The sequence below is a fragment of the Lygodium microphyllum genome, chromosome 6 (assembly GCF_053477565.2).
Source record: "Lygodium microphyllum isolate KBCC chromosome 6, Lygodium_microphyllum_v1.1.10, whole genome shotgun sequence".
NCBI classification, from domain to species: domain Eukaryota; kingdom Viridiplantae; phylum Streptophyta; class Polypodiopsida; order Schizaeales; family Lygodiaceae; genus Lygodium; species Lygodium microphyllum.
This window is the reverse complement of record NC_141140.1, coordinates 101,028,468-101,041,280: the sequence shown is the minus strand read 5'-3', so window position 1 is coordinate 101,041,280 and position 12,813 is coordinate 101,028,468. Positions and strand designations below refer to the sequence as shown.

The 12,813-nt window shown below is 40.0% G+C and overlaps 1 protein-coding gene across 1 annotated transcript in view; it reads left to right on the top strand.

The window, feature by feature from the left end:
• LOC148034871 (uncharacterized) overlaps positions 1–10,853 on the top strand; it is a 31,002-nt gene extending 20,149 nt beyond the window's left edge. Inside the window, exon 3 of the mRNA XM_087680727.1 lies at positions 10,821–10,853. Coding sequence (XP_087536853.1) covers positions 10,821–10,853 — 33 coding nt within the window. The remainder of the gene's footprint in view (positions 1–10,820) is intronic.
• The last annotated feature ends 1,960 nt before the right edge of the window (positions 10,854–12,813 follow it).

Here is a 12,813-nt window from a genome sequence, read left to right as displayed (position 1 = left end):
AAGTGTGGGACATTAAATAAGTTGATGACTTTAGGCTATGTGTGAATGGTCTTTAGACCTTAAAGTGTTGTATGCACTTCAAATATATGAGTTAAGGAATAATAGAAGAAAATGAAATGAGAGAACACAACCCCTCTCTATTGGTTCAAATCTCTGTCTCTCTCTTTCAACAAGATGTCTAGAAGAATATGCTTGCCGTGGTTTAAATACAAGGCTAATCAGCTTTCTGATCTTTAGTTTTTGTTCCTTTGAACTTTTCTCCTTCTTTGACACAAATTCATCTTCATCAGTCTCATTCATCATCACTGGGTTCCTTACTACATGCTTTTTTTTGTTATTGAAAGAAATTTAATTCACATGTATCCTCTTCTCTTGAGGCTTCAGAGGAGATGGATCAAACTTCAAAGGAGAAAGCTTCAACATATCTTTCTTTGTGGAGGCAACAAAAGACTTTTTGGTCGTTTCTTTGGCAGTGCACTTACCGATTGTATATTTCACTTATCTCTTGGCTTTGCCCTTGGGAGATTTAGGATGAAGAGGGGGAGTCAAGATCCACTAGTGTGATTGCCCTATCTAAAATTAACTCAATATACCTCTCCCTTATCCACAATATATATGACTTAGGGTAATCTTTGTATTGAAACAAGGCACACAACAACTCAGTTGAGAACACAATACAATTTTAACGAATAAGAAAAAGATAAAAAACTTACCTTCACCCCATATATGTTCAACAACTTTGAAACTATAGTCCTACAAACATTTGAGATAACTCTCCATCCACAACTATGTTTATCACTTTGCAGTCAAACCTCTTAAAGAAGAAACTTAAAAGGTCTCTCAAAGTCAACAATACCTTCAAAAGTGGTATCCAAGTGGGTAGTAACAAGTCTAGCAGCACTAGAAATAAAAACTTGTTAGGAAACAATAAAGACTACTTGTAACAAATCTAGAAAATAAGAAAAGACAATTGATGATACATTTTTTCCATGCCATGAATTCTTGAAAAAGAATTCATAATGATGACCTCTCGAGCAAGCATATTGAAATAGATTAGACTCCAATGACCCATGTAAAGAAAACATTAGTTAGCAACAAATATGGAAAACAATCATAAAAAGTAACTATATATAAGGGATTTTCCTTTCAACATACAGAAAAAAAAAGTGTGTATAGCACTATCAATTTTTTTTTTTAAATCATGCAATATTTGAACTTAGTCTAGAATTTGAAAAAAGATCCATAGAGAGAAGTAGATCAACAATAGAATCTGATAGCTAAATATCTTTCTTCTCTAGTGTACTCTTGTCTTTTGGAGATATACTAAGGCATTCCTCTTTATTTGCATCTCAAGAAACACTTACAACCATTTGGGAAAATAAGTGGCTATCATGTCATAGGGGACTATCCATGAGTTGCAAGTGGGACAATTGGAGAGGTTGCATAGGGTGCTATCATGTCATAGGGGATTCCCAATGGTAGATACCTTGCAAAACCTAGTCGTGCATACATGACTCACAATAGAAAACAAAACAAAGATATAAGATTGAGTGAAATAGTACAAACACATTATAAGTTTTTGATAAGAAGATCTAACTTTTGGATATATGTTTAAGCATCATAGTGTACACCATTGAAAAAATATGTCAATATTATTTGCTTTGTATAAGGTATATATCTCTATTGAACAAAAATATATAAAGCATTCAGAATTCGGTCTTGCTCATTAGTACTTCTTTTGAAAAAATATTTGAAACAAACTTCATAACTTCAATATAATTCTATAAATTAAAATATCTTTGATTTATATATTCAAAATATTTTATTCAATTATAAGTTATAAGATGATGGGATAATGCTATGATCTTTATTTTTAGTGAGACTTTACACTTATATAAAAAAATTAAACTTACATAAATATCTTGGGCTCTAAAAAAAAGTGAAAATTTTAAGAGAGATATTTGAGCTTTTTTGCTATTTTAAAACCATTTTTTGGCCAAAAATATGGTTGACAAATGTTCAAAAAAGCACAAATAAATCATTAAAAATAGGGTATCACAAAACAACCTAAATAAGGGGGAGTTCGGTCATCACCCAAGCCCCATATTTATGCTTTATTTTTCCTAATGCAATCATTCAACTCCCTATTCCCACCGTTTTGTGATGCCTTATTTTTTGGTGATCATTGCCCAACCTCCTATTTGCATCATTTTGTGATACTCTATTTTTTATAATAATCACCCAATATCCCTATTTGCACTATTTTGTGATGCCCTGGTTTATTGTGATTTAATTTTTATTAAAAATGATCAAAGAATCACAAATAAATGACAAAAATGGAGCATTGCAAAATAGTACAAATAGGGGGCATGGCAACCTCCCTATTCATGCCATTTTGTGATCACCTAATCCTCCTATTCATGTTGTTTTGTGATGCCCTATTGTTTTGTGATTTTTTTGTGATTAAAAATAGTCAAAATCACAAATAAATCAAAATAAAATAGGGCATCACAAAACGATGCAAATAGGGGGGGTTGGATCATCCAACCCCCCTATTCACGTCATTTTGTGCTACCCTATTTTTTGTGAGACCTTACACCTATCAAAAATATTTTTAAACATTTCATCCCCCCCCCCCTCCTGCTTTTCATGCCGTTTTGTAATGCCCTTTTTTTGTGATTAGTTTGTGAACTAATGACCTATTTATTCAAATCCATTGATTTATCAAAAGTTTATATTATTATATAAAGGACTCTACTAATAATATAGTTATCTAATTCCATTAACTTGTCAAAAGTTCATGTTATTTCATATAGAGGTCTTTGTATAACATCATATAGTACTCTTTAAACCATTTTTTAAAAATAAATAAGATCATGAATGCTATAGAGTAAAGGAGATTTATAATCACAATGATGATTTTGATGGATATTTTTCTGTGAAACATGAGATATATTACATTTGAAGAAAGATATACAAGGATAAGGCATCAATACTATAATGATGCTTTCAATCATAAAATCGGCCTGCATTAGAATCATAGTTTTGAGAGGAAGAAATAGAGTCAAGTCCTTTCAATTTCTTCTTCAAGGGAAGAGATATTAAGAGATTGCTAAGGATATGATAACATGAGTAGTATTATCCCATGATATCAAGACACCATTTAGGTATTGAAATCTAATAGTACTATTAAGATTTGCACTTGAGGATATTGAAATCTAATAGTGCTATTAAGAATCACAGTTGAGGGTACGATGAGAAAATGACTCCTAAGAGCTAATATCAAGTAAAAAGTTATATCCTTAATATTCTCTGAAGTATCTTGCACACATGAAATCCTCTTAGTCTTAAAGTTGATATGATGCACAATATCACTAATACTTTTATCTATTACTAGTTTAATATTTTTATATTTTAATAGCCAAAAAATTAAGTAATAAATGTTAAAAATAGGAGGAGCTTTACTAGTAGTAACAAGATTGTTGTAGTTAATGTTTATGATTCCTAGAAATAAAAGTACTTCCTTTCTTCCATCTATAATATATTACCCTTGTCTTATCCATTAGTGCTTGCTAAAAAGTTAATATTATAACAATGTATAATGAAGATATTCTATTTTCAAGTGCCAAGATTAAGGTGAAATTTTTTACTTTCTATTCCATTAGCTTGAGGTTCATCCTTAGTATATCTATCCCTACCAATTTGTATCAACATCATGAGTCTCTTCTAGCCATTTTCTTATGAATCAAATTAAAGAGATGGAAGAAAAATCTTAGATTTTATTGAAACAAAATCTTACCCAATGGATGACTTAGGGGACACAATAAAGATGTGGCTTGGATGTCCCAACCCAGTTGGGTCTACTGAAAATTGAGGAGTTGATCTTGTTTCAGGTCCATGGAGGACCATATCTCTATAGCTTAGTTGGCAAGTAAGTGGAACTAGTCCTCTATGTAGAGACTCTTTTGATTGTTGATCACCTTCTCAAGGTTTTATGAAAGAAGATGAAGGGAGACCAATGCAAACTGCTGGTATGAATACTGGATGTAATTTTGGTGAGAAAATTTCTGACGAAGCATAATTTTCTTTAAGAACTACAAAATAAAGAGAAGAGGAGAGAATGATGGTTCAAATAAATGTAGATGAAAAACAAAGGTGATTTTGGTGGAAAATGTGATAGTATAATATTTAACCATTCAAAAAGAAAGAATGGCCGAAAAGTGACCCTTGATATGAGTTGACATCCTTAGGCATTTGATGGCTGGCCTCCTCTTAAATGAATAATACATTCTCTCATTAATCATGTCTAAATAGCCAAATTTAGAGGGTTCATTCTTTTAAAACCTCAACTAGTTAGAAACTTAATCATTTTCTTACAAGTACCGTTTTTGAGAAAATTTTGGCCCTAATGGCTATGTTCACTGTCAAACATCTCATGCAGTTTGATTGTGCCCCCTCAAGTATTTAATAACTGAAGTATATCTATCATTTATTCTTAGAAAACATGCATAATTCTTGGGTAGATCACATTGATTTTTGCTGCTGTTCTAGAGCTCATTACTGAGTATTCATTAATGTAAGCTTCACATGATGCTCCATAATGCCGAGCATCTCAATCATATTATCCAACACTTTCAGCTTCATAAGCATGACAAATCTTGTATTGTTCATGTAGTCAATAACAGGCACAAATCTGAAATGATCACGTTGAATGCATGTTCATTATGCTGGCCACTAAAGCATGCTCCCAAGGCTCCAGCTCATGTCACTTATCCTTCCTATCAAGCCTTCATAGGCTCAAGGAAATATAGACTTCAAAAGGAGTGATACATACCATTCAGGTATTGGTTATGGCTATCAATGTCCTCTTGCAAAGATTCACACTCCAACTCCCGCCATGCCAAGCTCACAGGCTCTTAGGGTCTCATTGCTCTAACACCATGTTCATGATGTAGAGGGAGAGAAAAAGAGATGGAGAGAGACTATCTCTCAAAGTAGACAGCTCTCACCCTTCTTTATTGTTCATTTCACTACTAACTTTCACACACAATATCAATGGAGCCCCAAGAGGAACACCAAGGAAAAGGGAATTCTCTTGCAAGAAAATCTATCTTGTAGCATCAACAAGGTTGTTTATTAGGTTTCATATGATCACAATGAAGAAAAGAACACCAGGCACAACAAATCTTCATGCAGCATCATGTAGATCTCCCATGGATTTGATAGAATCAACCATATTCTTCAATATCTTCACAAAATCCATCAATATAACAAAGAAAGAAAAGGAATACACCATCTTTGAATGGAAATACATCACATAGTATTCATCTTCAATATCTTCATAGTCTTCTCTCTCAATCTCTCATATACAATCACTCTGTTTTAATAGAATTGGCTATCTCTGACTCCCTCCCTCTCTCTCTCTCTATCAATAATACATCATATCCTCACTACAATCTCTCAAAAATCACCCTCAATAATCCTTCTTAGGTTGTGGATACCCCTCCCAAGAGGTATGTCTGATATGAAGGGTCACCAGAGCCACTACAATGTCCGTTCATAGCTCACTACTGTCACTTCACTCCAGTCTTTACTTGGGTCTTCAGCAGCTACTTCTTTCACTTCTTTCAGCTCTTTTGCACTTGTATTCACCTCTTTCCAAGGCTAGAAAAATTTCCCAAGCTACACTCTCATTCATCAGAACACATACAGAAGCATATAGAACAGTCACAGTACAGTACCAGAACAGCTACAGTACAGAACAGAACAGAGACAGAAGCTCTACAGAAGACCTACAGAAGGTTACAGAAGATCATCAAAACCACATAACTCATACTCAAACCATTCCAAAATCTCACAAACCATTCAATAATCTTTCACAAGATCTCAATCTTCATCAATCAATACCCCATCCCTCCTTACAGAAGACAATCAGAACAAAACAGAACAAAACAGAAGGTATACAGAAGGTATACAGAACCAATCAGAACCTATCAGAACATCACAAAACCTCATATCTTCACTGATAAACATCATGAACTTCCAAAACACAATCAATATCATCCAAAACACTCTCAAACCACTTCCAAACCAATCAATCATCTCATAAAATCAACCATTCAGCTCTCAAAAACAACAAAAATCAGCCAAAAAACAAGTCATTTCAATACTCAACATATCCCCACACTTAATAAGGAAGCGTCCTCGCGACCCATGAAAAAGGGAATACAAGTTTATTTAAAAGCTCAACTTTGATCTTCAATATGTCTTCAAAAACAGTCGAGCCAACCATGACCCCAACTTATAACCTGTATCTAATATAAAAATACAACAAAAGGAAAACCCTTTATACATTAACACTTCTTATCAAACTAGAAATCACAACAAACTTGGAAAGGATATAAGAGGTTTCGTCTTCTTCATCTGCATCATCTTCAACTCTCCAACCACGACCCCATCACCACAATTCTTCAAAATGTAACTCGCACAAAATCCAATCCAATAGGCAATCACCACGTTCGTATTACATAAATGAACTCACAACACAAACACTACACAGAACACAACCATCTGAATGACTCCTCCAAAAAGAGAGATTTTCATTAAAAAGCATCCACCATACATTGGAAATGTATCAATGAAGATGATCCCTCTTGAAAGATTGATGATTTCGGAAACGATCCATAGACAAGGATTCATCTACAAATGTTTTGGGAGGATTCTAAAAAAATTGAAGACAGCACATCCTTTCCAAGAGGACCAGGTATCTGCTAGGCAAACAAAGGGCATGAAAATACAATATATCCAACTGTTGGGAATCAATGCTCACATTGACATTCATGCACAACTTTGGAATAGGCTTGGAATCATTATGAGAGTGCCTATGCATATACGCCAGGTACCAAGCAAAGTGAGCAGTTAATCTCACTGAAGGATCTGCAGACTGTGAATACTGTTGAGCAAAATGAATATAGTTCTGATAAGCTTGACTGACAGCTGTCCATTCTCCTGGAATTATGGGCCAGTTTATTTGAGGTCCTGTAAGGGAATCATTCGAGCTCCATCCCCTTCTTCTGGAAATCTGATGATCAAACCCGTCATAGTCACTAACCAACTGAGGTGGTTGAGATATAGAAGTGTTAGGAGAGGGAAGTGGAATAAGGAAAAGTGGATGAAGTGAGGGGTAGGCAAAATCATAAAAGGAAGAATGATTTAAAGAAGGAGTGGCAAAAATTTGTATGGAATCAGTTAAGAAGGGTGCTAACTGATAAATAGGAAAGGTGGAAGGTACATGAATGGATGGAGAAGGACATGGTGGAGAAGGGGAAAATACTCTATCCTCAATAAAGGAACAATATGTAAAAATGGGAATTTGTGGGAAAGAGGAAGGTTGGAAAAGAAGGGTTAAAATGGTTGTGGAATTAGATTGACAAAAGGAAAGATATAGATCATATCGGTGAGCCATTTGTTGGTAATACAAAAGGGTAGGAACAGAAGGTCCTAAGAGAGATCTTCTATGATAGGCATCAAAGAAGGTAGAATCAAACGGATTATGTTTTGAAAGATAAGCTAAGAGATCCACCCTCAGTTGATTAGTACTCTGGGCATAGGTAGGGGCTGTGTTCTGTCTTTGATTCAAGACCACAGAATCAATCATGGTATGCCAGGAATTATCAGGACAATTAACCACTTTGGAGGAGTAACTCTGGAACATGTCAGCTATGCGCAACTCTAAATGGTTGATATACAAAACAGCTTGTAGAACCACGTCTCCCACATACCATGCCATATCCACCTCATCGGGAATTAACAAGTCTCCTCGTAGATACATGTATGACATCAACATGGTATCGGTCGTGACAGAATCTTCAAACACCATCCTGACCACCTCTGTCAGCAACTAAGTAGACCAAGCCCCACTCCATCCATCCTCAGGAAGAGGTAAATCCATCGTGGAAAGCTTCATGTAGAAGGCCAACTTCTGTAAGTGGTAGTGGACAAAGAAAGAATGGTCCAGAGGAACATATTCCTGAAACTGCTCAAATGTAGACCATAACAAATCCATTCTGGATTGCAATCTTTCCACTTTATCTTGGAATAGAGGACACAAGGTAGCCTGTCTCTGAAGAGCAGCCAAGTCCTGCTGTGAAACAGAAGGGATCAAGGGAACATTAGGGCTTGGAGGAACAGACCATGACTTTACCAGTTGATCTTGCAACTGCTTGATTTGGGAAGCTTGGGATTCCACTGTGTCATTAGCAGTCTGTAAGGCTGAAAGTTTGTCATCTAAAAGAGTTTGGAACTCCTACGCTTCTCTGGACATCCTCTCCTTCTCCTCTGAAAGGCTAGTAACCTCTGATTGAGCCTCTAGTAACTGGATCTTCAAAGAAGAGATCTCATCTCTTTGGGTTGCAACCAGTTGAGTTTGTTGTTCCATCTGCTTAAACAAATCTGCTAGGGTATCCTTAGCAAAGGCTAACTCGGATGTTGCCTTATGCAACTGGTCCTTAGACTGCATCAACTCTTCATAAAAGGAAGCACAGCTGTTGAACACAGGCCGTCACTGACAATTCAATGGAACTCTGAATGTCTTTACAGAGGAAAGGAATTGCATCTCCCGAGACTAGACTGCTCAGTGAGGGAACTGATATATCCAACGAACCTTCTCGATGTGCTCTGAACAGGTTATTACAAGTGAGATACCCAGGGAGATCACTGCCAGAGGTAGCAGGAATGGGCACTGAAGGAAGAATTGAAGGAGCTTTATCCGCTACCCGCTTCAAGCGTTTGCGCTGTATGACCAGGGGAGGCGGAGAATCATCATCCTCTATATCAATGCGTTTTGACTCATCTGAAGGTGGAGGAGGAGGTACTGGATCTGATGGAGGAGGTGGAGGCACACTCTTTTGTAAACCTGAGTAGGTCAAGAAGGTAGACAAATACGATCGATATGTGACATTGGTAACATTACCCCTGGTGACTTTGACGAAATGTTGATCCATTTTAGTGAGGAGGTAAGTGCTCCAATCAATAGCAACTCCTTTCAACACCATCCTTGAAGCTGTGAAAAGCTCTTTTGACAAGTACTGGGATGGCGTTTTGGCAGGCATAAACCTGTCTTGGAGAAACTGACAGACTATCTTCCACACAGGATCAGTGATCATGGAAAAGGAAACTTCTGAAGAGTTTATCACCTTCTTAACATCCAGCATTTCCCTTGTCTATTTTTGTAACAGCTTCAAAATCTCTTCATTAGAGAAAAGCTGACGAGTGGTAATAAAAGGTTCACCTTTGGAGGGAAGAGACAGAGCCTTCCCTAGGCCTCGAGGTGTCAAAGTCATAGAAATACCCTGGACTAGTCCCGACTTCTTGCTGTAGGAGGCCAGAAACTCATCACACAACGATGGATCCTCTGGAAGCAATGGAAAGGAGGTAGCCACAAAAGTAGCGAGTCCCGCCTTCGTGAGAGGCTCAAAAGTGAGTAGGGAAGAGTAATCCCTACTAACTAGTGGGACATACTGGATAGGAGGAGGAGCGTGAGAAGGCGCCATTCAGAGGGTTACACACACTCCACAAACACAGACAATCAAGGAGAATGCCTGCAAAGCAACAGACAAAAAACCAAGGATAAGAGAACAACCAAAATGATAAAACGTGACTCGACCAACTATCCCCAAGCAAACCACAGCCTAGAAAAAATTCGACATGACCTCTAGACATATGCGACCAAAAGCTTCATGCTATGCATCATACAAACACCCAAAACCCCGTATCAGGCAATAAAAAAACTACACACCGTACCCTTAACGGTATCAAAGACACGAAACCAAAACATCACCACAACCTACACACATCAAGACCACAACTTTGATAAACCGGTGTTTGACCATGGAGACAACTCCAAAAACTGCGCATACCCATCCCACGAAACGGATTCATTAAAAAGGGGAATTAAGTACAGTGAGGGGGAAATTAATTTAATGAAAGGTCCATTTTAATAAATTATTAAGAAATGAGTGAATTTTTATTAAGTGATAAACCTTAGCAAGAAAACGGCGGTTCCTTCTTAAAAATTTAATTACCAATTATTAGGTGAAAGCGGTGCTTTAATTCGAATCCCGGACTTCGATACCCAGACTGGGTCTCTAAATGCAAGTTCATTGATTACAAATTAAGGTGATGTGGAGCGCTTTTTTGCCAGCGCGTGCTCTTGTGATGGCTGGTTCATTTTAATTAAAATGTTAAAGTGCCTCTTTAGCGCACTTAGCGCGTGTTAAGTGAACGGCCGGTTTATTTTTATTAAAAAAAATGGTTTGTTTAGCGCGAATGCGCGTGCCATGGTGGTGTGTAGGGTTCATTTTGTATTATGTGTTTGTTTGTGTGTTTTGTTTTGTTTTTGTTTTGTTTTTTTTTTAAATATATTAACCGTGGGTTGTGGGATAGCTGAAAAAAATAACAAATAAAAGGGAAAATACCTGGTAGTGGGTGTATGGAAATGCAAAGCATGCGCTCTCCTCAATCCAAAAATATCTGGATTTTTTTTTCTAGATGTTTAGTTTGTGTTTGGATGAAAAAGAGGTTTTTATTATTATTTTGTTTTATGTTTTATGTTTAAGGATTGGAGGTGTGAAATGAAATAGTATGACAGCTTAGGAAAAAATGCCAAAAATAAGTAAAAATATTAATGGAAGTGTTAGGAATTTTTCAGAAATTAATTTGGAATTTTTAGCATTTTTAAGGAATTTTTTTATTTTTTTGGTATTTTTTAAAAGATTTTGGAATTTTAAAATGTTTTGAATTTTTTTTCTTGAAATTTACAGGTTTTAAAAAAAGGCAATTGGTTGCAGAATTAGTAGGAAATTTTCTAGATTTTTATGGAATTTTTTCAGAATTTTAAGTGTTTTTTAATGATTTTTTTAATTTTTCAATTTTTTTTTGTTTTTTTTAATTTTAAAAGGGTTTGCGGGTTTGTGAATTAAAGATCTGGGAAAATACCCAGAAATAGGCTGCGTGGCAACTGCGTGTCAGCAACGGACGAACAAAGTCTCGCACCCGCGCACGATCAATCACGTGCAATCACACGCGCACGAACAGCCACGTGCTCACACACCTACGCGTGTGTCGAAGGACGGAAAATGGTATCTGCGTGTGTGGTGGGAACAGTGGCTTAGGAAGGGGTTCTGCGGTTGTCGGCGTATGAACAGTGGTTAGAGGGGGGTGGTTGCTGCGGGTGTGCCTGTGGGGGGAGTTTAGTGTGTGTGTGGGCCTTGGGAGGGAACAAGGGTTTATGAAGGGTTGTGTCTTGCGGGTGTGCCTGTGGGGGGAAGGGGGCTTAGGTGGGAGGTGGGTGGGATTTTGGTGTGCTGGGGTGGGGGTAGTGGTGGGAATGGGGGTTAGGTTGGGGGGTGGGGAGGTGGGTGGGTTAGCTGGGGGGGAATGGGGGCTAGGTTGGGGGTGAGGAGGTGTGTATGTTTTTTGGGGGAATGGGGGCTAGGGAGGAGGTGGGGGGGTGTGTGTGTTTTCTGGGGGAATGGGGGCTAGGGAGGAGGTGGGGGGGTGGGTTAGCTGGGGGAAATGGGGCCTAGGGAGGAGGTGGGGGCGTGTGTGTGTTTTCTAGGGGAATGGGGGCTAGGGAGGAGGTGGGGGGGTGTGTGTGTTTTCTGGGGGAATGGGGGCTAGGGAGGAGGTGGGGGCTAGTGGGTTTTCTAGGGGGGAATGGGGGCTAGGGAGGAGGTGGGGGGTAGGGTGGGACATGTGGAGGAGGCGGGAGGTCAACGGGCGGGAGGTCGTGGCAGAGGCGTCGAGGGCGCTGCATGGCTTGGACGTGGCAGAGGCGGGGCGCCGCAGAGGAGGACGAGGGGCGTCGGGCGAAGGGCATTGCGGCGGGCGACGGACATGCTGCGGGGCAACGTGGAGGGCGGCTGGCGACCGGCGAGGCGGGCGGGGCAACGTGGAGGGCGGTCAAAGGGCGGGGCGGAGCGCTGCAGGACGGGCGCTGACGTCGAGGGGCACGCAGAGGCGGGGGCTGGCGGCTGACGGAAGGCCGGGCGGCGAGGACGAGGCGACCATGGCGGGGACAGGGTGCTCAGAGGCGAGGGGGGCGCCGCACGGTGTCGAGAGGACGAGGCGAGGCATCGCGGACGGCTTGGAGGGACGTGGCGGGCGACGAGGGGACGAGGCGGCCTGCGGGGCGGAAGGGGCAAGCAGAGGCGGGGAAGAGGGAGGGGAAAGAGGGGAAGGAGAGAGGAGTAGGGTGAAGGAGATGGAGGGGAGGGGAGGACGACGCAGGGAAGGGAGAGGGAGAGGTAGTTGGAGGAGGGAAGGGGTCGGGGTAGGGGGGGGATAGGGAAGGGTGTGGGGTAGGGGTTAGGGGTTAGGTCATAGGGGGGGTGCCCAAGGGGTGGGGTAGGGGTAGGGGTTGGGGGTAGGGTAGGGTGGGAAGATGGGCAGGGGCCCAAAGGGGGAAAATGGGCGGGGGGGCCCATAAAGGAGAGGCGTACCCCCCGTCCCGCGCGCGTGCGTGGGGCGGGGGTAAAAAAAATTTGTCGTGACGGGATTGAAAGGGCGCCCAGATACTGGGACGAGGCACGTGGATGCAACCGGGTGCGTTAAGACACGTAAAATCGAAAACGGGCACGTTCACTCACGGGACGGGGCGTGCGAAAACACATAAAAATAAAGAAAAATTAATATCTCCCAATTCGAACGTCAAAACGAAACGATGTAAAAACAAAAAGTGGGCAAGACGGCAGGGGGAAGACAGGGAAAATGTGCAACGGGAGTTCCGGGGGAAAGACAGGGCGGTCACGTGCA